The 27,164-nt window shown below is 37.3% G+C and overlaps 1 protein-coding gene across 1 annotated transcript in view; it reads left to right on the forward strand.

The window, feature by feature from the left end:
* Positions 1 to 27,164, forward strand: part of STK3 (serine/threonine kinase 3) — a 210,217-nt gene that overhangs the window by 137,112 nt on the left and 45,941 nt on the right. Inside the window, exons 9-10 of the mRNA XM_070392037.1 lie at positions 2,065 to 2,257; positions 17,265 to 17,440. Coding sequence (XP_070248138.1) covers positions 2,065 to 2,257; positions 17,265 to 17,440 — 369 coding nt within the window. The remainder of the gene's footprint in view (positions 1 to 2,064; positions 2,258 to 17,264; positions 17,441 to 27,164) is intronic.

Consider the following 27,164-nt stretch of genomic DNA (forward strand, 5'->3'; position numbering starts at 1 on the left):
ATCTCAATGCCTGGTTCATGACTTAACATGTAAATGTGCAATAAATGTTCATTGAATAAACTAATGAGTGAAAAGATAAATTGATTCATTCATTAAATAAATTTTTTGTCAAATACCTACTGTGTGCCAGGTGTTCATCAGTGAAAAAGAAATATTCTGCCTTTATTAACCTTACATTCTAGTGGTGGAGAAACCAGGTTTGGGCTATAAAGAATAGAGAAGGATAAAGAATGATGGAGACTTTAATTTTAGATTGGTGGTCAGAAAAGCTGCACTATGGCAGTAACGTCTAAGGAGAGACTTGATTTAAGTAAAGGATCGAGCTGGTGTGGAAGGGTATTCTGGGCTGAGAGACAAGCCAACTTAAAGGCTGGAGGAGGAACATGCTTAGAATGCTCAAGAAACAGCAAACAAGGCCAGCATGGCTGGAACTTGATGAGTGAGAAGGAATGTGATAGGAGATGGGGTTGGCAGATATTACTGGGCTGGATCACATTTGGCTATGACAGAGATTTTGGATATTATTCTAAGTGTGATGGGAAGCCAAATGCAGTGTTTTGAGCAGGAGAGTAACACGATGTGATTTGTCTTTTGAAAGGATCAATCTGCCTTTTGTGTGGGAGACAAAAGAGGGCAAGAGTTGGAAGCAGTGAAAACTGTTAGGAGGCTGTTTTAATAAGCCAAATGGGAGAAGATCGTGGCTTTGAGTAGGAATGACCAAATAATTTGTATGGAACTCTGGGAATAGGAGCTGGTGACATAGCTGTTAAAATTGTAAGCCTGTGCCTCTTAAGCATGCAAGTAGGTCAAAATTTAAATGTAACTAAGTACATGTATTTAGTGAAATAATGGACTAAAATGACGGAACTAGTTTTTTAGTTCAAGTTCTAAGGTTTTTATTTGGTTTTGTTTTCAGCTCTACTAAATAGGTGTGTGGCCTTGGGAAAATCTCTTACTTTCTGTGGGCCTCAGTTTTTTTCAGATATAAAATGAAGGTTTGAATTATTAAACGTCCCTGAGTTTATAATTCTATGAAAAAGTAAATATATAATGTTTTCTGTATAACGGGATACTGAATGAAACACTTGAGTAAAGTCAGAAGTACTGTAAGGCATTCTTATCTATATGATACTTATGTTTATAAAGGATTTTACACAGTTACAATATGAGATCATAAATTTAAATGTAAAAGTGTGTAATGCAGATTATAAATTCTACAAAAGATTGGAAAAGAGGGTAATTAGTAAAGACTGAATTAGCCATGAAGGTAATACTTACTTGATCTGGGACTAGGTATGATTTAGTTAAAATGAATAGAGAAGAAAGAGAATTCTAGGTAGAGAAGAAGGCATGAGCAGAGAGGGAGACAGAATGAGCACAGCATGATAGGAGTTTTTGGCAGCTAGGGACTCAGGTTGAACTTTGGGAAAATAGGACTCATAGTGAGAGAAAGTAGAATACAAGTTATCAGGTATTGGGAGAAGGGCAGACTGGGGAGTTATTTTTTAAAGGGTACAGAGTTTCTCTTTGGTATGATGAAAAAGTTCTGGGTGTAGTGAAATTGGTGTAGGTGATGATTGCACAACACTATGAATGTACTCATTGTCACAGAACTATATACTGAAAAATGATTAAAATGTTAAATTTTATGTTACGTATATTTATCAGAATTTTTTCAAAAGCTAATTGCCTTTGTATAAGGTTATAAATTTTATTATAGCTGTTATAATAAGCATCAACATGTTGTCTTTAATGTGCTCTCTTTAATTTGTTTATTTTGTCACTATATTCTTTGCTATGCATTTGTTGATAATTTACATATTTCGACTCTTATTTTAAAAATAGCTAGCAGCCTTCTATTTCATCAATTTCTATTGAGATAGCTTTAATTACCTAAAGCTTAGGTTCTTTTGGATAACTTTGACTCTTATGATAACATTTGTATGTGTATCCTTATATTAAAATTAGTAGTAATAGTATTTTTCATGATTAAAAATATGTTGAGAATTAAGAAATCCAGCTGTCTTAGAAAAGCCTTCCTTCACTGCAGTGTTTTCCTTGCAGGATGAAGATGAGCTGGACTCCCACACCATGGTGAAGACCAGCTCGGAATGTGTGGGCACCATGAGGGCCACAAGCACCATGAGTGAAGGGGCTCAGACCATGATTGAGCATAACAGCACGATGTTAGAGTCTGACCTGGGGACCATGGTGATAAACAGTGAGGACGAAGAAGAAGAAGATGGAACTATGAAAAGTATGTGGCTTTTTTCCATTGAATATTAATTTTCTATTTTGAAAGTATATGTCCATAGAAACCAGGATAGTTCTGTATTACTTTTTATAGCCAATGTGGAAATTTTTGTTTCTTTGCTTTATTTAACTCCAGTAAATTTTAAAAATAATTTTTTTAAGATAGCAGAAAGCAGCACATCTCTAGTTTAGGATTATGGAACTTTTTTGTTGAAGAATGCTTACCCATAACATAATTTAATTTGTATAAAAGATAGTGTTTTTATTTACTTTTCCAATAAAAAAAAGTGGATCAAAAATTCTGTTCCAGTAAATACAACCTAATATTATTTCCTGTTGCCTAAATGATCAGTTAAACTGCACAGTGACACAAGGGTGCAAGTTAGAGGAAATAGGGCCAATGTGGGACAAAAAGAAACATTAGAAATAAGGCTCAAGCGACAGGGATATCCATGCATGAAATTCAGTTCAGTGCATATTTACTACTGCTTGTCATGTGTGAGGCACAGTGCCAGGGGTGCTGCGGGGGCTAAAATGACGATTAAGACATTCTCTCTGATGTCTGTTACTTCCAGAGTGGTGAAGATAAAGTCTCACAGACTAGCACTTCTTTATATTTATATATGTGTGTATATATGTATATATGTGTGTGTGTATATATTTGCCATATTGTGAACCATGGGAGGCGAGGGGTAATGAGTTTTCTATATCCCACAACTGGTGGGTCTTCTGAGACTTTGCTCTGGAAAGCAGCCTAAGACTTGGGTTTCCTGAAATTTCTAGCCAGGCTTCTGACTAGGAGCGGTTTTCTGCACCCCTAACATGCTTACCCAGCTGCACTGGATGGTCTTGTGGCCTCCAAAGCCAGCTAGTGTTGTGGTACAAGTCCTGTGCCCTGTAGATCAAGAAGACTTTATGAGATATTTTATGTCATTTTTCTACACGCTGATACAGGTTTTTAGTTAGACCTTCTTACTTTTAGCAGACATTTAGATGGTCACTGAGTGCTTTCTTGTATCTCTAGTGAGCTACTGAGCTCCCTATGAAACTGCATAAACAACTTTTCCATGCAGTCATATAGCTGGTCATCAGCATATAAAAGTTATTAAAAAAACATAAGTCTTTATGGAATCTAATTCATGTTAGAATGTTATGTTTCAAGGAAGAGATATGTGATGATAATTTATCAGACGTTAAATTACATCACATATTTCCATATATTTTGTGTAGTGACTTTTAGCTTTGATAGCCACAGAAATCATTCACTAGATGTTATAATTTTATATCCTAAGTATGATTTTTTTGAAAATCATATTGAAATTTCCTTTCAATATGTTCATGTTTATATGATCATATTATTGAGATCTTATTGAAAGCCCACATTTAAGTTGATCAGATAGTGGTTTATATAGTTGCAGTTGTTTTATGTACTTCTGCAATTTTTAAATCCCATGAGTCAGCTGTGAGTGTATTTTAAGTTTTTCCAATTTAGACATTATTCTGTAATGTTCCCCAAAATCCATTAATGTGACCCCCCAGGGATTGTCATACTGTAGTATAGCAGCAGTAAAAAAGGTGAAGAAGTTACTGAGGCTGAACTTTTCCTGAAACCACATAATTACTTTTTGCTTTTCCTTAGGATCTAAATCTTTTTTAACACTTCTTAGATTCATTGGTATGAGCTCTCAGGTTATGTCCACAGTGAAAGCCTCATTTGCTAATGTGTCCTTACTGTTGTTGTTCCCTAAAAAGATCATAGCAGTGCCCTGGCTGGGTGGCTGAGCTGGTTGGAGCTTAGTCTTCTATACCAAAAAAAGGCTACGGGTTCAATTCCCAGTTGGGGCACATGGCATATGAAATTACAAACCTGTTTTCCTTACTTCTGGAAAAGTGTGTTGATTTGACTCTAGGAAGCAAAATTATTAAAAGATCTTTTGAAGGAAAGTGGGCAAAAGTGACAAAAAATATTTAGAATTTGATCTTTTTTTTTAAATGGAATGGGAGTGCACTTTCCTTTTCCACTGAGGAGTCTCCTGACTAAGCTGAAACACCAAAGGTGTCTCCCCAGAGCAGAGTGGAGCAGACGCATAGTGCTGAGCAGACCGGCACAGAGCAGAGCTGTCACTCTGGAGAGGGTCCTGCCCCCAGGGCCTCCTGGCCCCAGGGCTGCTCTATAGTCATGCTGTTTTCACTGCCTTGCTGTATCCCTGCGTAAAGTTTCCTTCACCACACCCGAACTTGCGGATTCTTGTTGGCGTTGAATTGGTGCCAATGACCATTGGTTGATAAATCTAAAAAATGTATTTTTAAAAAACCAATAGCTAACACTTAATAAAATATTAATATATTTCCTTCTAAAACAAATGGCATGGACCTGGGGACATATCCCAAGAAGAGCTCTCCAAATCTGTTTTCAGCAGTGACAGCATTACTTCTGCCCTCCCCTCCCATTCTTCCCATTCACATCTCTCTCAGGCCTCCTCATTATCCATGTATGGGCAGGATTCAGCTGGGTAACCAAGATCTTTCACAATCTGGCAACAGCAAGTGTTTACACAGAGATCTCTATGTTATCCAGATTGGTGAGTGTCAGGGAGAATTATGAATGGTTAACAGTGGGTATAAGTAGATTGATTGTCTTTAAGTAAATCAACATTTAAGAGTTTTTGTCCTGAAAGAGAGTAGATTAGGCTCAGGTCAAGGAATCCATAGTCATCAAATTGATGAGATAGTAGAGGTTATTTCTTTGTGGGTGACTCTGGGAAAGCAGTCATTTCAGCAAAGAGAAGACCGGGGCCATTTACCCTGTTCAGCTCAGATCTACGCAGCTCTGTCTCTGTGGTATAGTTTCTGATCTTAGAGAGCAGGGGCTGGATTGGGAGCTGCAGTTGCGCTGAGAGGACTATCTTTGGTTGGTTTCAGATGAAGCGCCACACTCTCCAGTAAGATTACAAGCTAGTTTCATGGCTTTAGCTACTGTCTTCCTTCTATCCTTACCGCCTCTACCCTGTTGGTCTTCTTTCCTCCCTCTCTGGCAAATGTGACCATGGGCCAATCTATTTGTCCATCTTCTGTGCATCTTCACTGTGGCTGCAGTGCCCATGGAGACACTCTCACATGTGTACAGATGGGGACCACCAGTTCTTGGCCTTCACTCACCCCCATTTGGGCCCTCAGAATGTTCCTGTAGGCCCATGTCTCTCTGCTCAGCTCTTTCCCATGCTACACAGTGGCTGCTTTAGACCTTCACTAAATCTCTCCCTGCCGCCTCTCCTCTCAGTTTCAGTAGATTACCTTGCTTCCTACTTACAGGAAAAACTGAAACATTATCACATGAGAGTTAGAGAAGCTGTGCAGGTGTTTCAAATGTGGACTTTGGAGTAAGATAGGAAAATTAGAATCGTTCTTAACCTCTCTTTTTCTTCACCCCATCATTGAATCAACATCAAGCCTCATGCTTCCTAATTGATCCCCTGCCTCCAGTCTTAGTCCACTACCCTATACAGATCTCATCATTTCTTTTTTGCTTTTGGCCCTCTGGTGACTCCCCATTGCTCTTAGTGTAAAGCCCAACATGGGTTAAAAGGCGGTATATTCTCTGCTCTCTGTTTACTGTTCTGTTCTCAGGTCTCACTATTCTTCTTCTAGCTCCTCAGCTCTTAAAATGCTCATCCTTACCTTTGGGATTTTATGTGCCCAAATCCCTTTATTTTGCACTGCCCAGTACCTCCCTTTGTTTAGATTCCTGCTTCCTTGGCTAATTCTAAGGCTCAGTTAACACATTAAGCGCCCTGTCAATCACCGGTGACTGACACTATACTTCCCTCCGGAAGACAAAACAGGCTGGCGCTTAACGTGTTAAGAGGTTTGCTTCCTCTACTGACCCAGGTTAGGGATGGGTGCCCCTCCCATAGGCAACCATCTCACTTCATGCTTTTACTTTGAATAGCAATTGTCACACTGTATTATAATTCCCTATTTCTGTATGATTATCTGTTTATTCCCCACTGTATTCCCAGTGCTTAATACAATACCTAGCATAGTAGGAAGAGTTCATTAAATATTTTCTGAACAAATGATGCGGTGTAGTGGAAAGAGCCAGGAATTTAAAGTCAGACCACTTTTAATTGTGTGTGACTTAATGTTTTCTCAGGTTCAGTGATGTATATTTGTCTGCGTATATAAGTGTGGATTAATTTAAGTAAATACATTTAGCACCTAGCAACGTGCTTTAAATACAGCAGGTTAATAAAGATTAATCTTTACCTGATACCCTGTCAGTTTTTCCTTCCAACAACTTGGAAAGCTGGAGCATCCAGAGAGCCAGCCCTGCTTCCCACACAGCCAGGGAGGCCTGCTCTTCCTGGGACTGGAGCCCCGCGCCAGTGAACAGCTCTGTTCTTTTCCCAAGGCAAACGCTTGCTCCAACCTTTCCCTGTCTCCTGCAACACCTTGCTCTTTATTCAGTCAGATAGCCAGAGGGGACTCTAGAGACATTGGTGATCTCTAGAATGAACAGATTAGCACAAGCATAAATATGAACGATTTGAATGGCATGGTAAAGACACTCAGCTGATCTGACATCTCCTCAAATGCTCAGTCGTGTGTATTGTGATAAGTTGCAGGTGGGAGAACGATTATATCTCACTGTTTGTGAAATTTGATATCTCTGAGAAAATGGGTAAAGTGTCATGGAAGCATGAAAGAGTAATTTAAATTTTGTTTTACTTTTTATTTTAGAAAAGAGAAAAAGGTGAATTTCTCAAATTATAACTGTAAATGAGCATCTAGTGTGGGCCAAACATTATTTTCAGGACTTTCCATACATTGTTTTATTGACTCCTCACAAGGACCCTGTAAAGTAGGATTGTCACTACCACTCACCACTGAGGAAATTGAGACTTGGGAATGATAAATGACTTATTCAGGGTTTCATAGCAAGTCAGTGGTGGAACAAGAACATCTGTGAGTTCTTTAGGAAAAAAGACCTGGATCATTATGAGCTGACTTAGTTTCGTGGAAACAAATCAGATCAGAGTAATATAATTGCCTTTTTTTGACAGCATCGCTAACCTTGTAGATTAGAGAAAATGTAGGGTTTGGACTTAGTGTTTTAGGATTTTGGAAAAGTATTTGACAAGGTATTTGATGATATCCTTGTGGACACTCTGTAACATGACCTAGTTGGTGGTTCTGAGGGTTGAACGGTTATACCCAAATGGGCTTGTGTCAGTCAGGGATTATTGGAGGAAACAGAAACTACTCTAGGTATTTTAAACATACAGATTTAAGTCAGAAGTGTGGACATTAATAAATCAGTGGAGAGGTTGGAGGCAGTTGGAGGCGAGGGCTGTGTAAGCTAGGCCTACAGGAGTTCAAAGTGACCTTCAATGCAGCTACTACTGGTACGATCAGGACAATGAATCCAGAGGCTACCATTGGCACTGCTGAGGTCAGTAAACCAGAATGCTCTCACTCCCTGTGGCTGTGCAGGGATTAGAGAGCTACCACTGCCAAGGCAGCCACCCCTTAGCACTTGGGAGGCTGGTGACTAGATGCTGGAATGCTGCTGTTAATAAAAAGAAATACCACGTCTTCATAGCTGTGCGTGGCAGAGGAAATAACTGAGGCAGCAGCCTCATGGCCTCTGCCTCCTTTCTTGCTTTCCTGGTTTTGGAAAAAGTATACTTATCCAGGGTAAGGTGCAAGGAGTTCTGGGAAATGCAGTGCTGAGATTCCCAGCCTCTACAAGAAGGCTCGCCAGAGGCAGTGGCACAGTGTTAAGTAATAAATTGTCAACCAGAAGAGTTCTCACTGTGTGCTGTAGGGGTCAGGCCTCCACCTGTAGGGGTCAGCATTTTTTATAGAAACTTGATGAAGCTATAGACTGAAAGCCCATTAGAACTGCAAGTGACATGAAGTGGAGCAGAATGAAAATAGCTTCTGAAATGGAATCAGGGTCTGAAGAGATCTCCACAGGCTGGAGCAGTGAACTCGATTTATAAGATAAACCCTAATTTTGGATCCATGAACTCACCTCACAAATGCACACCATAGCAGTAGCCCCTCGGAGATGCTGGCTCTGTAGACCAGAGCAAGACCTTGGCATCTCTTCATTAAAAAAAAAAAAAAAATCCTAACAACTCTGTAAGTACTTCTGAGGTGGAGCTAGGACTGATAACCACTTTTTAGAACAAGGAAATAAGCAACTTTCCTCAGTGCCTAGAACTCACCTGGAGTTCTAGAAAGGATGGAGACAGTGGAGCACAGTTAGCAGAGGGCAAGCTGGCTGGTGAACAGGTGGAGACCATGTAGTACTAAGAATGGGTGGAGGAATAACTGGTCATGTTTAGGTTTTATATTTTTACTTATATTAACCTTTCGTAACTGTGTTTAGCAATGATTAGATATTGGGTTAAATAATTTTGATGGAATACATATTTTAAAATATCTTCTTTGTATATGCCTATAACTGATTTTTTTTAATATCATAGTTTATTGTTTCATTTTGGACAGTTTCACTTAATTAGTAATAGAAGGCAAATTAAGATCTGCTTTAGATTTTTAGGAATTTATTCTGGAAATAGATTCTAGGTTGATTTAAAAGGGTTTAGGAGAAATGAGCAAGAGGGGAAGACTACCCATTAGGTGTCCCTCCTCCTTAGTTCATCTAATGTCCCTGGACAAAATTGTAAGTACAAGACCATTTGTTCTGAACAACATCTTTCCTGTCCGATTCTGTGCTTAGTAACAACTCTCCCCGCTCTGGTTCAGTCCTTTCCCCCTCCTTTCTCCCAAAATCTATTTCAGAAAAGGATCCGATATGCAGATGTAAAGTGCTTAATAATGTTTAATATTCACGAAATATTTACATTTTTTCCAAAAGTTATAAACCTTTGAGCCAAAGAAGTAAATCATTAAGGATAGAACTTGAAATGCCAAGAAACAACCAGGAGAGCTGGGTGTGTGGGGGCATCACTTTCCCATTTCTCCAGAGCTCTTACTATTCTTTCATGAAAAACTGTTGTATGTGTCTTTGACGTTAATCTTGCCCACAGCACAGCAGTAAAGGTGAGAACAGTAAACTACAGGTCTCACTTGGAGCTGGGTACAAATACCCATAGTATTACTGGGCAGTTAGAAACCCTTCATTTCCTCTACAGAGGTATGATGTGTGGCCACAGTGGTTTGGAGTCACTTGTGGGTACTGAATATGGTCTGCGCCTCCGTGTTCTCTTGTCTTGGAATGTTTAATGATGTTTTGACCCAGCTCGGGCCTGTAAGTGTAGATATTTTGGTCTGAGGATACCTAGCACAGAGCATGGAAAGTATGTAAATTTTAGTCTTCCTTGTACAAATGAAAATTTGTCTTTCTTGTAAAGACCTCTGAAAAAAGGGTTTCCAAAGACACACCGTTGCTGTTATAATGCTCATTACTCGTACAGGAAATCATTCCTTTTATTTAACTAAAATCCTTGGGCTTAAATTTGTCTGTTTCCCTTTATTCTACTCTCATTGGAAATGGAAAATAGCTGGTCACTATTTTCTGTTCAAGAACCCTTCGGATATACTTGGATACTTGTTAAATTATATACTGAGACTTTTCCCGGCTGAACAATTTCAGTCCCTTTAACCTTTGGACAGGTATTATTTTCTAAGCTTTTAATCTTCTTTATAAATAGCCTCTGGATCTTCTCCATGTTGTCTGTGTCCTTCTTTGTTTTAAAGTACAGTCTAAGAAGTTAAGAAAAAGCTGATGTCAGTAACTTCTGTATTAACATTCTATTATGTGTGTGTGTGTGTGTGTGTGTGTGTATGTGTATGTATATATACACACACATACACACACACACACACACATATATATATATTAGTTATCTTCTTGGCAACAAATTAAAAGACAAATTTCCAAGATCATTAATCAGGTGGATCACCCACATCTTAAAATATTTTTAGTAGAACAAATTAGATAATATTCATAAATCCCTTTGATGTCTAAATATATTATGCTAAAGTTATGATTAATTGTTATTTCATTCCCTACACTTGACTGACTTTGTCATAAGCATGCTAAGAAATTAAAAATTAAACAAATTACATTTTGTTAAAGTATTTTAAAAATTCCTTTATATATTTGAATTTCAATGAAGACTTTTAACCTGTTTAGAAGATATTCAGATTAAGAAAGTTAATGAATAATTGTAGGTGGACTGGCATATTTTCTAAAGGCATTATATTCACACAATGTAGTCTTTCTTGTATATGTTTTGGGAATGTGTGAAGGAAGGGAAAAACGCTTTTTTTTGCATGGTGTTTATTTTATTTTTTTTTTGCTAATGGGTTTTTAGTTCCACAACAAGTGGTTGAAAGAATTAGGGACAAAATTGAGAAACAAGGTAATTTTGAACATTATATTTATTATTAAAATAAAAATATTTTTTATAAGTAAGGTCAGAATTCAGCTGCAGCTGGAGAAATTGATGTCAATTTTTGTGATTATTCTTTCCCTGTTAAAAAAAAAAAAGTATTTGCCATAGCAACCACAATCACATATGACAGTGGTTGCTATCTTGAGATATCCTGCTTCCCTCTCCTGTCGAAAAGCCTACTATTTCTTCTTTTTTTTCCTTTTAAAAAAAATAAATTTTAAGTCAGAAACATCCTCTCTGTCCTACTCCTATGAGCATGCATCCATCTCCCTGAAGACTTGACTGCACACTGTGGGCATGTGCTGAATATTGTGTTGTTAAATATTACTGCACAATTACAGCTCCCATTAACTTTCCAAACAAATGTTACCTACTTTCCTCTTTTGAAATAAAAAAAAATTGTTTTTTATGTTCTTCATGTATAGCAAAGATATACTCTAAAATTTAATACTCGGTTTTAAATTAAATAATGAAAAATATTTGGAGGTACAAGCCCATACATTTGAATAAAAAATTAGGTGTTGGCATATCTTGTTCTAAATCATCCAAAAAAGAAAAATCTAATGTAATAGGCTGCTACCTTTTGTTTAAGTTGATTTTCACACTTTTGTTATTTTTAAATAATAAAATGTTTCTTTATAACCTAGGAATGGCTTATTTTCCAAGGTTTTTTTACTATAGAACCCAATAGGCATTTTACCATAAGTTTTTAGGCCAGCCTGTAAAAGACTCTTAAAACCATAATAAACCTGAAATAAATAAATAAATACACACACACACACACACACACACACACACACACACACACTAGAGGCCCAGTGCACGAAAGCCGTGCACGGGTAGGGTCCCTAGCAGCTGCTGGCTGGGGTCTCCCTTCCCCCTGGCTGCCTTCAGCTGCCGGCCAGGTCAAGCCAGCCCCGCTTCCTGGTCGAATTCCCGGTCAAACTCCTGGTTGAGGGGACAATTTGCATATTAGGCTTTTATTATATAGGATAAAACCTAAGCAACTGAACGGCCAAATGACCGGTCAATCAGTCGCTATGACACGCACTGACCACCAGGGGGCAGATGCTCAATGCAGGAGCTTCCCCCTGGTGGTCAGTGTGCTCCCACAGCCAACCTCCCACAGCCTCTTGCTCCAGCTGGCCAACCTCTCACGGCCCCTCCCCCTGGCCAGCCAACCTCCTGCTGCCCCTCTCCCTGGTCAGCTGCCCCCACCACCCCCCTTGATAGGCCTCAATCGCCAGCCAGGCCAAGGGACCCCACTCATGCACAAATTTGTGCACTGGGCCTCTAGTGTAATAATAATTAAACTGTTATATAACAGTGGAGTTCAAGTTTCAGATTGGGATATTCCTGTAGCAAAACTGAAGATTGCTGCTCCTACCCATTCCTGCATCTTACACTTGGGAGTAAAAATTTTTCAATTGGGAATGAATTTAGCTATCTGTACCAGAAAATCCAAATAACAGTGGTTAAACAAATTTCTCATTTAACAAGAAATCCAACAGCAGAGTGTCCTGCATTGGTAGAGTGATTTCATAATGTCAGAAATCCTTTCTTTCACATCATCTTTAGGGCATTATTCTCATTGTCGTCCTGATTGCAGAATAACTGCCAGATGTTCAGCCATTAAATCTGCATTCCAGGCAAGAGGAAAGAGCAAGAAGAAATGGCTGGTACCTATGTCAAGAAAATAGAGCTTCCCTGGAAACCCTCATCTCATAGGCCCCAATCCTGATACAGGGCCGCTCCTCCCTACAAGAGAAACACCTTGTCACCTCAAGGGAGGGAGGGCCTGTAGAGGATATGTAGGCTTTTACTTTGAGACACTAGGACACTAATGGTGGCTCGTATGCCCTGGGCAGCTCCTGATGGGGAGGGTTGGGAGCAGCACAGGACTGTTGGGGGTGCAAGAGTAGATTCCTGGGATAAAATTCCTTAGCAATTTACTTTTCGCTTTAGTCAGTCCAGGGATTGGTTTGCCTCTTCCCTTTCTGTTGCCACTACTTACTTCCGATAGGACTTTTGTATCTCTGACTCATTGCAGAGAAGAATACTATTTTCAGTCTTCCTTACTCTCCCTGCCTCTCAAGAAAGTACCTACTCAGCCCGTCTTACTTTTTGTTGTAAGGATTTTTATAAAATATTAAAGCTTTTCCCCATTTTATTCTCTGTAGTGGAAAAGTAACTTTTGAGATTTTATTTATTTCCTTCTCCTTTTCTGTGCATGCTGCTGCTCTTGAAATATAAGCCATATTAGAGTTGCTGCTCTATAAGTGTTAGTTTCCAGTAGGAAAACATTAGTCTTCCATTTTCTCAGATACAGGGTCTGAATTAAGTCATTGGTAAATCAAAAGACCCCTGTTTCGTTATAGCACCAGGGTTATTAGTAAAGATTCGGGGTGAAGCATTCCCTATCCCCTGGCTGAGGAGAAAACAGAGAAGACTATAAATGGAGTCTGCAGTGCTGACTGGAGGGAGAGGGTCATAAGAGTAGTGCAGGCCTGGCCAGGTAAGGGGGTTGGGGGAGGAAGACTGGGGAAGGGGCAGTGGTCAAGGTACTGCTGTTTTCTTCAATGGAGTAGTTTTGCCAAAACGTGCCTTTGGTTATTTTGTTTTTACCAAAGCACCTACATAAGCTAAATTTATTTTTTAAAGAATACTATATAGAAATTTGCTTCAATAAAACATTTTCTATACTTTTGTCAAATGCAGTTGATAATGGTGAAATTTATGGGTTTCTTTCACAAGAGTTATTTCCCAAAGAAACCTTTTATATTCTCCTCTCTGGTTTTGAGTTTACTATATAAACATTGATAACCCTTGTTGTTCTAAATGTTAAAATTTTTAATTACTTTTTAAAATATTTTTTTATTGATTTCAAAGAGGAAGGGAGAGGGAGGAGAGAGAGATGGAAACATCAATGATGAGAGAGAATCATTGATCGGCTGCCTCCTGCATGCCCCCTACTGGGGAGTGAGCCCACAACCCAGGCATGTGCCCTTGACCGGAATTGAACCCAGGACCCTTCAGTCTGCAGGCTGACACTCTATCCACTGAGCCAAACCAGCTAGGGCAATGTTAAAATTTTTAGATTTCTTTATACATGTGACCCATCTTAAGACTAGCTGATTAAAATAAGAACTTACAACCCAAATAAATATGCAATTTTATTACAAAGTTACTCTTTAAAAAAAGAATAATGAGCAAAGGCTTCCTTTAAGGGATTATCTCCCCCCTCTCTCTCCATGATTTGATTTGCTCAGTTATTTTATAGAAAATCTATTGAGCTACACTTATAATATTTTATTATTTATTTTCATTAAAAGGTCAGAGGTGGAGACTAATTGAGGTTAAATTCCTGGACTCTGTTATGGAATAAAAGGTTGCTATAAGAACTAAATTTAAATTCTGAAGATAAAAATCTCTTGTAATGATGAAGCCCAGAGACATATCAAGGGTTCTTAAAATCTGTTGAAAATGTTAATGGAATGTATGTGTCCAGTCCAAATGTCAGTAATGTAACCTTGTCAAATTAATCAGTTCCTTTTTTTTTTTAAGCAATAGGAGATTTTAGGGAAGAAAGTTAAAGATAAAAGACCAGAAACACAAAATCTTTATGTAATATTTATTGATCATTAAAATATTATACTTTCTCTCCTATATATTGCATTCTTTTGTAACATTACTAGTAAAGTCTGGACTGACAGGGAATCTAAAGGCAGCATTGGCTGATATCTTGTTAAACTCCCTAAGGAGTTCTTTTTTCACGAGTTTTATATGCGTGGGATATGAGAGTTTTCTGAGTTCTGAAGGTTTACTACAAATATTGGTGTCCCATTCTATCCTAATTTTGATGGAATGTATCTTTTCAGAGGGTATCATTTGGGTCCCAGATGTTTTGTCATACTTATGTTTAAGTCTTCTAAAGCCTGAACAGCTCTAATTGAAGAATGAGTCTTCAGAAGAATAGTTGTAGTTTTGTTTTTTTGCTGTTTTTTCACTAATACATGCATATTCTAAATGTCAGATTTCTTCTGACTCTACTGAGACAGATCATTCTAAAATTTTGGTAGTTATATGATTTTTAAAATTTATTATGCCAATACACAGTTGCTAGTAATGAAATACTAGTAGCCTCCATTAATTCAAAAGTAATCATGTTGAGGCTATTCAGGGTCTTTTTAGTTCCATATAAATTTTTGGAGTATTTGTTCTAGGTCTTGTGTAGGGATTGTGTAACAGTCGTGAGAAAAAATAACAAAGAAGGAGTGATCACAATTCCAGATATCAAATTATACTACAAAGCCATTGTAATAAAAAAAAAAAGCCTGGTACTGGCACAAGGATAGATATATAGATCAATGGAACAGGACAGAGAATCCAGAAGTCAATATTTGACAAAGGAGGCAAGAACATTCAATGGAGTAAAGATAGTTGCTTCAATAAATGGTGTTGGGAAATCAGACAGATACATGCAAAAAAATAATAATAAAACTAGACCACCAACTTACACGATACACAAGAATAAAGTCAAAATGGATAAAAGACTTAAGTGTAAAACCATAAAAATCCTAGAAGAAACCACAGGCAGCAAAATCTCAGACATCTCTCATAGCAATATATTTGCCATTACATCTCCGAAGGCAAGGGAAACAAAGGAGAAAATAAACAAAATAAAAAGCTCTGCACAGCAAAAGAAAAGGGAGCCCACTATATGGGAGGACATATTTGTCAGTGATACATGTGATAAGGGGTTAATTTCCAAAATATATAAGGAACTCATACAACTTAACAAAAGGAAGACAAGTAATCTATTTAAAAATGGGCAAAGGACCTAAATACACACTTTTCCAAAGAGGACATACAGACAGCCAAGAGACATATCAAAGTCACTAATCATCAGAGAGATGCAAATTGAAACTAGAGTGAGGTGTCACCTCACACGTGTCAGAATGGCTACCATCAACAAATCAACAAATGACAAGTGCTGGCGAGGATGTGGAGAAAAGACAACCCTAGTATATTGTTGGTGGGATTGATATAGGCAAGTAAGATGATGAATCTAAAAAACATGTCATATGAAAGGAACTAGGGATGTTTCACCTGAAAAACAGACAAGCAAGACAGGAGCCATTACCTGCATTTTCAGATATTTGATGTACTTGTATATAAAAGAGGAATTTACTTGGAACATGAGTGTAAATTATAGAAGGACATATTTCAAGTTCACATTTAAAAAAATACTTTTTGTAACTTAGAGTTGCCAAACATGCTTCTTTGTGGGGAGGTGTGCTACCCATGGCAGGAAACGTTTAAGAAGAAGGTAGATAACTTACCCTCGGGAGAACTGTATAGGAAGTGTCTTTGTGGGAGTGTCTGGGACCTTCTTTGGGAACTACAGGGCTTTACGGAATCCGGTTTGAAACCACTGATCAAGAACATACCAGCTACATTTAAAAATCTAGTTATTCCAAATGTTTATTTTTCACTCTAACCGTTCAGTGTAGAAAATGAGCCATTGAAAGGTTCTAAGCAGAAGGATGACATGGTTTGATTTGCATTTAGAAAGGTCACTGTGTTATCAGTATGAAACTATAATTAAAACTGCGTGAATCAGTGAGACCAGCATGGAGGTTGCTGCAATGACCAAAGCAAGAAATGATTAGAAGCCAAACTAGGAAGGTAGCAGTGTTGGCCAGAGAAAAAAAAGGTTAGGTTTAAACAATTGTATTGAGAAGTAGAATTTAAAAGATTCAATGATCAGTGTGGTATGATGGGAAGAAAGGAATCTGGGTTATTTCTCAGCTTAATCACTTTGGGCATTGAGTAAATAAATGTTGACTTGATTAGGTGAGCAGCGAGCTGGGAGTGAAAGACCTTGAATGTAGCTTTAGAACTGGTAAGTGTGTGGTAACTACCTCAGATCCAGTTGTCTATTAGTAAGAGTAAGTAGTGGGCAAGTTGGGTGTAGAACTTAGGAACCAGATCTGGGCTGGAGAAATAGAGTTGGGGTTCACAGGTATAATATGACTCGTGAGGCCATGGGAGTCCAGGAGTAGGTGGGATTAGCCAGAAGGACCATGAGGAAGTGAAGAGGTAAAAGAGGAGCTGGGGTAAGTCCTTATTACTTCTAGTAGCTAGTGGTGCACAATGACAATAATAATTCAGGTTTAGCTATTTAAATAAAACAGGGTTTTAAAATGTTCTTTCTCTGACAGATTTCAAATACATCTGCAATGATTTTAAACAAAGTTATGGTTAAGATCTGCCAAAATTCTGAAATGTTTCCACAATCTAAGAATATCGTGGATAAAACAAAATAAAAAAAAAAGATATTGTGGATCTCTGCCTAATCATTGGTTGAACTTTTATTTTAACCAATGGATATGTTTGTTTTTTTCATTCTCATTTTATTTTATTTTACTTTGTACTTCATTAAATTGACTATGTTGGTCTTAAGTATGACCAGTGAAAATCCATTATATTGCTCAGTAAAAAATTATACTTCAATAGAAATCATACTTCTTTAAATGTGAGCACTTATACTCACTCTCTCATGTTATTTGTTTACCTAAGGAAATGCAACTTCACCACAAGTACAAAGACCGTCTTTCATGGACTACTTTGATAAACAGGACTTCAAGAATAAGAGTCATGAAAACTGTAATCAGAACATGCATGAACCCTTCCCTATGTCCAAAAATGTTTTTCCTGATAACTGGAAAGTTCCTCAAGACGGAGACTTCGACTTTGTAAGTACATTTTAATTCTCTCACTTATATTTTCTCCTTTATTTTATTGTCAGATTGCGAACAATAGTATTTGCATATGTATAAAATTATTTAGACTATAAATTAATATTCAACATATAGTCATAAATGTGAGTAGGGGAACGGTACAGTTGTAGTTTTCTTGTAGAAATGTACTTGCAGAGAAATGTAAATAATTGATTACAGTTAAATAACTCATAGCCCACATTTAGAGAAATATTTAGGACTCTTTAAAATTAAAATGACAACTATTTCAAAAGATGTTTCTAATATTGCAAATATGAGATACTTCTGACAGTAAATTCAGTTTCCAAAACAAGTGATACAACATTTATGACATAGACTTGGAGAAATTTGCCTCAACTTTGAAAGTTAACTGAGTTCGTTTCTACTTGAGTGTTAATTCCAGTTGGTTTGTCAGAAATAATAGCCCTATTTTTTTTCTAGTTAGCATATAAACTTCAGTATTAAACTGTGTTCTAACACCTCTTTTATTACATTTTCTCTTTTTTTCTTCTGCCCTTTCCTTTTTATTTCTTTTAAAGAATGCATATAATACAGACAGTTCTAAAGCAACTATTTCCACATCTTGAGAGAGTAATTTCTCATAATGAGTTTTTTAATGGAGTAGACATCTTTATGGAATAGGTTTTTGCTTTAGCATGTTTTAAGTAGTATGCTACTTTGGGGCATTATTCTGAAATATTTTTTTCCCACATGAAGTAACTACAATCCTTCACAGCTATATTTATAATAAATACATTTATTCATAAGTAAATAAAATTTTAGGTGTATGTATGTCTTTAATTTTTTTAAGTAACTTTAAGCCATTTTACTTAGTCAGCATGCCTCTAAATATTTTTAATGTTGAGAACTTTACTCCTAAATATTGTGATTATTTAAGTTTTTTAAATAATCAGATAATAGAGTTTTAAAATCTGTCCTCAATAAGTTTAGTACTAATTGCTAGCAAATATTAGCAATAGCACAGGTTATCCTGAAAACATTGTGATATTTACTTACTGTCTTTTCAATTTTGAAATTGTAAATTAGAAAAATAAAATCTGTATTTCTGTAGTTTTTGTAAGATTTCATTTTAAGCTACTTTTTAAAAAAATTTTAAATTATTTAGAATGCTGATATTCAAGCTTTAAATCATTCATGAACACAATGAATTATGTAGAATATTTAGCATCAAAGAACTCTGTCTTGTCTCAGCTAGAATAAATCTTAATAGCCTCTGGGAAAGAGTATGAAATGAGCTACAAAGTAATAAGTAAATTATCATAGTTAAGAAATATTAAATAAAATTATTTAATTATTTCAATTAGTTTTTCTACTTGTTGGCTTAAAACTACAACTTCTTATTTGCTCACACTTTTGTGGGTAAGCAGTTTGACTAGGTTTAGATGAGTGGTTCTTGTGCTGGTTTCACCTGGGGTGTCACAGTGGCTGCTGTCATCCAGCAGCTTGACTAGAGTGAATGACTGAAAATTACCTCACTCCTGTGTCCGCCAGTTATGCCGACAGTTAGCAAGGCCACATGACCCTATCAGGCAAGTCTAGAGTTCTTAGGTGGCGGTAGTAGCCTGCCAAGAAGGTAACAGCAGAAGTTGTAAGGCCTCTTGAGACCTATACTTAGGATCTGCATAGTGTCCATGTACAATAGCATCAAAACAATGAATACTTAGGGCCCTGGCCAGTGTGGCTCAGTTGGTTGGACATTGTCCCAGGTACCGAAAGGTTGCCGGCTCAGTTCCTGGTCAGGGCACATGCCCAGGTTGTGGGCTTGATCCCCGGTAGGGGGCATGCAGGAGGCAGCCCATCAATGTTTTACTCTCACATCGATGTTTCTCTCTCTCTAAAAATCAATAAAAATATTTTTAAAAAATGAATCCTTGCCGAAACTGGTTTGGCTCAGTGGATAGAGCGTCAGCTTGCGGACTGAAGGATCCTGGGTTCGATTCCGGTCAAGGGCATGTACCTGGGTTGCGGGCACATCCCCAGTAGGAGATGTGCAGGAGGCAGCTAATCGATGTTTCTCTCTCATCGATGTTTCTAACTCTCTATCTCTCTCCCTTCCTCTCTGTAAAAAATCAATAAAATATATTTTAAAAAAAAATGAATCCTTAGGAAAGATCTTAACCAAGGAGGTTCAAGACTTGTACACTGAAAACTACAAAACATTGCTTAAAGAAATTAAAGAAGACACTAAAACATGGAAAGACATCTCATGTTCAAGGGTTGGAAGTCTTAATATTATTAAGATGTGAATATTCTCTAAAGTAATCTATAGATTTAACATAATTTCTATCAAAATCCCACTGACTTTTTTTGCAGAAGTAGAAAAATCCACCCTAAAATTCATATAAAATTTTAAGGGATTAGGAGAGTAAAACAATCTTGAAAAAGAGAAACAAAGTTGGAGGTCTCATACTTCCTAATTTCAAAACTTACTACAAAGCTACAAAACAGTAATTAACAAAAAAAGCTACAGTAATCAAAACACACAGATACATAGACCAATGGAGTAGAATAAAAAGCCCAGAAATAAACATATGTAGTCAAATGATTTTTGACAATAGTACAAGACCATTCAATGGGGAAAAGTTAGTCTTGTCAACAAACAATGCTGGGAAAACTGGATATCTTTATGCAGAATAATGAAGTTGGGCTCTTACCTTATACCATATACAAAAATTAATTTAAAATGAATCAAAGATCTAAACATAAGAACTGAAACTATAAAACTCCTAGAAAAAAATAGGGGAAAAGCTTCATGACATTGGATTTAACAATGATTTCCTGGATATGATACTGAAAACATAGGCAACAAAAGAAAAAATACATAAATTGGACTATATCAAAATTAAAACTTTTGTATATCAAGGGACACTATCAACAGAGTGAAAAGGCAACCTATGGAATGGGAGAAAACATTTGCAAATCCTCTATCTGATAAGGAATTAACATCTAGGATATACAGAGTGGGGCAAAACTAGGTTTACAATTGTTTGTGTGGAAAATAATACAAAAATTAATAAATAATAATACAAGAATAAACTGTGTTTTGTGTACTCACAACCATAAACCTACTTTTGCTCCACCCTGTATAAAGCACTTCTGCAATTCAACAACCAAATAACAACCCAATAAAAAAAATGGATAGCTAATTCTTCAAATAAATATTTCTCCAAAGAAGGTAAACAAATGAAAACATGTTTAATATCACTAACTATTAGGGAAATGCAAATTAAAACCATGAGATACCACTTGAAACCCATTAAATGGCTGTTATATAAACACACACACACACACACACACACACACACACAAGGAGACAGAGAAAATAACAAGTGTTTGAGGATTTGGAGAAGTTTGAACCCTTCCTTATGTACCGTAGGTGGGAATGTAAAGTGGTTTAGCTATTGTGGTAAACAATATGGCATTCCTTAAAAAAATTAAACAATATTACTATGTGTTCCAGCAATTCTACTTCTGGGCATAAACCAAAAGAAGTGAAAGCAAGGACTCAAACAGATATTTGCACATCCATGTTCATAGCAACATTATTCACAGTAGCCAAAAGGTGGAAGCAGCCCAAGTGTCCATTAAGGAATTGCTAAACAAAATGTGATATTCATACTGATGGAATATTATTCAACCTAAAAAGGAAAAATTCTGACATATGCCATAATATGGACAAACCTTGAAGATACTGTGCTAAGTGAAATAGCTAGTCACACAAGGACAAATACTGTGTGACTCCACTTACATGAGATACCTAGAGTATTCAGATTCATAGAGATAGGAAATAGAATGGGAGTGGCTAGGGGCTGGGGCAGAGGAGAGAGGGAATTATTGTTTAGTGGGTACAGAGTTTTAGCTTTGCAAGATGAAAAAAGTTCCAGGGATGGATGGTTGTGATTGTGGCCCAATAGTGTGAATACACTTAACGCCACTGAACTTGTATGCTTAGAAATGGTTAAAATGGTGAATGCTAACATATATTTTACCACAATAAAAAAAATAAGAGGGAGAAAAAGAATTTGCATAGTATCTGCCCTGGCCAGTGTACTCAGTGGTTAGACGGTCAGCCTGTGCATGGAAGGGTTCCATTCCCAGTCAAGGGCACATACATGAGTTGCAGGTTTGAACCCCAGCCCCCATCAGGGTGCATTCAGGAGACAGCCTATTGATGTGTCTCTCTCACATCAACGTCCCCCTCCACCCCCCTGCCCTTCCACTCTCTCTAAAAATCAATGGAAAAAATATCCTCAGGTGAGGATTAACAAAACAAAACACAAAAAAAATGCATAGTGTCACTTCTGCCGTATTTTGTTAATCAAGATATGTCACAAGACCAGTCAAGATTCAAGATTTTGGAGTCCTTCTACCTGAAAATTCCAAACTTGTTAGAAAACAAACTGATTTAACAAATGTTCTGCTTTCTGCTTTAGATTGTGCTAGGCACTATGGGATATAAACACACATATATAATATTTATTAAATTTAAAAAGGTATTAATTAACTATTAAGTTGTAATCCAGAGCAGTAATTCTAATGTCATATGGTTTTGCATAAGAGGGGAGAACTCAATATTAAGGCTGGAGTGGGTTATGAAATTACACTATTGTGAAGGCTTTGTCTAAGCATTGAAAGATGGAAAGCAGGAGGAGGGAATGCTGGCACTACCAACAATGATGCGTATAATAAAAAGCTTAGAGATAGGAAACCACACGTTGTATTGGGTGACAATGACACAGGGAAGGAAATACAATGGAAAGGCTCAGATGGTGGAGTCCCTGAGCACAAGATAGCAGAGTCTGAATTTTTATTTCATAATAGAAAGCCACGGAAGGTTTTCAAGTTGGAGAGTGACATGATGAACTGTTTTAAGATCTTAATCTTGATGGCAGCAGGATTTGATTGCTAGGAAAAGACTAGAGGTAGGAAAAACCAGTTATGTGAAATAGGCTTACAATAATATACAGATGGTCCCTGACTTAACAATGATTTGACTTATGATTTGCCGCTTTGGGTGATATGAAAATGGTATCTCTTTCTCTCTCTTTGTGCCTCATGTTCAGTAGAAATCATACTTAAAATTTTGAATTTGTCTTTTCCCTGGGCTAGTGATAGGCAGTACGGCACTGTCTCACGATGTGGGGCAGCAGCAGCGAGCCACAGCTCCCAGTCAGACACCTGACCACAGGGTAAACAGCTGATATTTTACCCTGCACTATGTGTGTTACCGGGTGTGTTGGATATTGTGCTCTGAACATGTTTAAGATAAGCTAGGCTAAGCTATGGTGTTCAGTAGGTAAGGCGGGTTAAATGCATTTTGACTTGATATTTTCAACTTATGATGGGTTTATTGGGAGGTTACTCCACTGTAAGTTAAGGAGTATCTCTAATAATAAAATGGGGGGGGGAGATACAAAAACAGGGGTAGATGTAGGATGCATTAGAAAAGGTTAATCAATGGAAATAGCCAGCTTACTAGAGTGCTATTTTGGTTAAGGTGAAGAACTAAGTAACAGGAGGTTAAAGAAAAGAAAGAAACAAACATGTCCTCACAGGAGGAAAGAGGCTTCAAAAGATCCTGCGACTGGATTCCACTTTTGTGGGATTATTTTTTTCTGATTTACACAGGGCATGGAGCCTTAAAAGGGAGGGGAGGAGGGACAGAGTGGCTAGAGCAGTTCTTCCCTCTTCATCGTTCACTGCACCTGTCAACTGGAGCCACCAACCCTCCATCACTTTGCGGCAAATGGAAGATGTTTGTGAACAGCTCCTGAGGATAGTGTAAATGGGAATAAGTAAGAGATGAATAAAGGCAGGATTGCCAGGTGAATAAAGAAGTACTAGAAGTAGTCGTGAGTGTGGTAAAAAAAACAAAGAAAAGTGGGTAAGAGTGGCTAAAAGAGAGTAGGGCCAAGTGTAAAGGGGTCAATGGAATACTTTGCTTACAAAGTAAGGGAATGCTCTAAAAGCAAAGACAGATTTCCACTTATGACACCAGCTGGTAATGATAAGAGAAGTCTGGTCTTATTTATTCCATCATACGTTAGATATAGGATATTAAAAAAATGACTCATCAAAGTAAACAGTGTGCTAAGGTTTGTGTGTTTATCTTCCCTCTTTATGATGTATCTCAGGGCTACTTTCCAAAAGAACTGGGCTTCATGTATGTCTATTAAATAGAAGTTGCTTAAAACAGCCCTAAGTTGTTTTGACCATATTTCCAGGATGTAGAAGTCTTATCCTTCTGCACTGAGGAAAATAGGTTTCCAGAAAGAAAAATGAAAGAGAACACTTCATTATCTTTTGTAGTATTCAGAGCAGGTTCCTAAAAGACAGAACTTACTCAGAGGCACCTGCTGGACAGATGTGCGGAGCAGGAAGCATTCTTTATCTTAAAGCCTGTCTGCAACATCATGTGTGTCTTTTCTTTTTTAAAAATATATTTTTATTGACTTTAGAGAGAGAGGAAGGGAGAGGGAGAGAGAGATGTAAATATCAATGATGAAAGAGAACCATGGATCGGCTGCCTCCTGCACGCTCCCTACTGGGGATAGAGCCCACAACTCGGGCATGTGCCTTTGACCAGAATCGAACCCAGGACCTTTCTGTTCCCAGGCCGACGCTCTATCCACTGAGCCAAACCAGCTAGGGCTGTGTCTTTTCTTTTGCATTATCTTTTGGATTTTCTGTGAACTGTTGTTTGATATTATGTTCCTGGATGTAACGGGATGACAGGAGAATTAATTTATGTTCACCAATGTGGAGGTATTATAAAGATAGGATAAAATATATTTAGGCTAATTGAACCAATTATTTGAACTTTACTAAAAACTGTTTTGGGTGTGCCTGTGAAGACTTATAAAACAAATGTAAAAGGCAAATCTGTTTATTATAGCACTAGTCTAATGTTTCAGTTTTTGTTAGAATTATTTCCAAACAGCCTTAGCATCCAGATTGTTTAGTGTTAAATAGAAAGAGTGTGTCGATCATGTTTTGCAGAAGTTACAGCATCATTCATAAATAGATATATTTTGGGTAACATAAAGATTTTGGAATAAGAACAAAACTTTAAAAGCCATCTGTTAACCCACTATATTCATTCCAATTTTTTTTAAAGGAAAGAAATTGGATTGACAATAAGTACTAGTATAAGAGGAATTAGGTAAATTAACCATTATTTGTTTTTGACTCAAACTAAATTATAAATTAACATTTCTTGATTACTATGATTCTTATATATTTATTCCATTGGTGATGTTCTTTTGAGCTAAGGGACACAAAAGTTTCTCCAGGGCAGGGCTGGATAAAAAGTCTCAATCATTGTGGCAAAAGGAAAAATAGTCCTTTCCTCTCATACTTTTCTAAGTGTTTTAGTCTTACCTCTGATTCCTGGTTTGCCAAGTCGGTGTGGTTATAAGGAAACAAAAACGAAACAAACATCAACAAAAATTCTCACTGCTACAAAATGCAGAAAGCAGCAAACCCAGAGAAAGGACCAGCCCTGCTGCTGGAGCCCCCGGGCATTAGGAATAGTTCCTTGTCGAAGTGTTTCCTTCTCAGGATCTCTTCACCCTCAGAGAGCAGCCTAAGTTGCGAAGGGTAATAAAGTGGAGACAGTGGTGAGCACAAGAGCCCACAAAAACACTTGCAGCAATGCCAGCGCTTTGAAAAGCCTTGGGAGAACCTAAGCCAGCAGCCTCTACCAGTTTTCACTGGTGTAGCTGTATGCTACCATCGGCGTTACTTATTTAAACACAGATAATGTTTTTGGAGATGTTGGTTAGAAGTTACCTTATTCAGAGAACGTCTTGTTCTCTTCAGCCCCTCATTGTGTGAACTGAGGAAACCACTTCAGTTGAGTGAAGTGTTTAAGCACATTGTCATCAATTAGCTTTGCATTAATTAAATGATTATTGTCAAGTATTTCCAGATGTTTGAGTTAACAAAGTATGAAAAGATAACTAGATATTTGGGGTTTATTTCTTCTAGGGTAAAGAAGAAATAAACACAAAACCTCCAATGTTGTGGTGGACAGCCCTGGATAAGAGTTTATGATCACAGGTGTACGTGTGGCATGAACTTGAGTGTATGTGGCACAGTGCGCTTTCACTGCTCACTCTTTCCTTGTAGAGCCAACGGGAAATTAAAATTAATGAGAAGCCTACACTTTGAAACGCTTGCAGAATTCTTGACTATTTTAGTCCTCTGCCAGCTCACGAAATCTGTACTGGCAGTCGTATCCCACAGATGGTGTGGCGTGTGTACACCATCATGTGATTGTCTAGGCCCATGCAGAATTTTTATCAGATTTTGACCATCAATTTACTGAGGCATTTAAGACAGTCATGACCTTTGTTTTGAAAGGAGGGTGGCTTCCCCAAACATGCTTATATACAAGTAGGAAAAAAAAATGTTGAGTTAAGTAATCACTGGACAACTAAGCTGGATTTAATTGATTCTATAGTAAAGCATCTCTGAACGGCCACACTGCTGTTTTCCCCCTTCAGTATAATTTAGTGCATTTGGCCACCTGAGGTAGAATGAGCATTTTGCTTTCTTATTCCTAAATATGCTGTTTAAGTCTTCCATACTTTCAGAAATGTTTACTTGCAGTGCCTACTGAAACATTAAGCTAATTCTGCTTATTTAGGTAATTAATACCTTAAGTTAAAATGCACTATATCATCATTTCCTTTACAAATTAAAGTGAGCAGGCCTATCCTTATTGGATTAATTAAGATAGAAAGCACAGGTGCAGTATGTGGTTTCTTGTCACTGTGTTGGAATGTACTAAGATATTTAAAGCGCATGGCAGAAAGAAAAATGGCTTACCAAAAAGAGTTCTAAAAAACATAAACTCTTCTCATAGTAATTTGTTTTTTAAAAAATGCCTTTTATTAAAAGATTGTTTTGAAAAATTGGTTATACTGTACTCCAAGCATATGTTGTGGCTAATGTTGATGTGTGAAGTTGTTATTTGGACTCTGTAGGCTCTCTGTTCATAACCTCATTTTGAATGTTTAGTCAGTAAGCATCAAAAGCAATATTAAGAACCACTAGTGGACTTTAGGGTCAAAGAGCGGCCAATATAATTTATTTCCTTTTAATTTCAGACTGATGCCCATGGTGTTTACTTCTTAAATAAACCATTCAATTTCAAGTGCGTTGTTAGCCTCGGTTGAGGTTTCTAGTGATGCATATTTCAGGTTGTCTTGATAATAGTTCTTTTTACTTTAACTGTCATAAATGAAATGTTTTAATCTAAAATTATTTTTGTACTTTCATACTTGAGGTTTTCAGAATTTATTGAGTAGTCTAGTGTCAGAACCTTTTTCATAACTGACTTTCATCATACTGCTTGACATACATCTCTCACAGTTAGAAGTACACACAGTAGTTCCCTGGGGGCCTAATAGATTTGTTGGCCTGGCTAAACTAACGCTGACACCTTTCTCTCCTGTCCTGACAGTGGGTTGGCAACCTTTTCTGTAGTACCTCTCACTCACTGAAATAGAAAACTTTCATTGGGTTGGATTCTTCAGGTTGGGAGACTTTTCAGTAAATAACAGGTGTTTTTAAAAAACCAAACTAGTTTTGTTTTGTAGTTGTGTCCATCAATAATAGAAACAACTTTTTTCCAGAAATATAGACAGATCTTAAGGGAACGTGTGAAAGACGA

The sequence above is a fragment of the Myotis yumanensis genome, unplaced genomic scaffold, assembly GCF_028538775.1.
Source record: "Myotis yumanensis isolate MYYU_CA2020_CCGP unplaced genomic scaffold, mMyoYum1.0.hap1 SCAF_15, whole genome shotgun sequence".
Lineage (NCBI taxonomy): Eukaryota > Metazoa > Chordata > Mammalia > Chiroptera > Vespertilionidae > Myotis > Myotis yumanensis.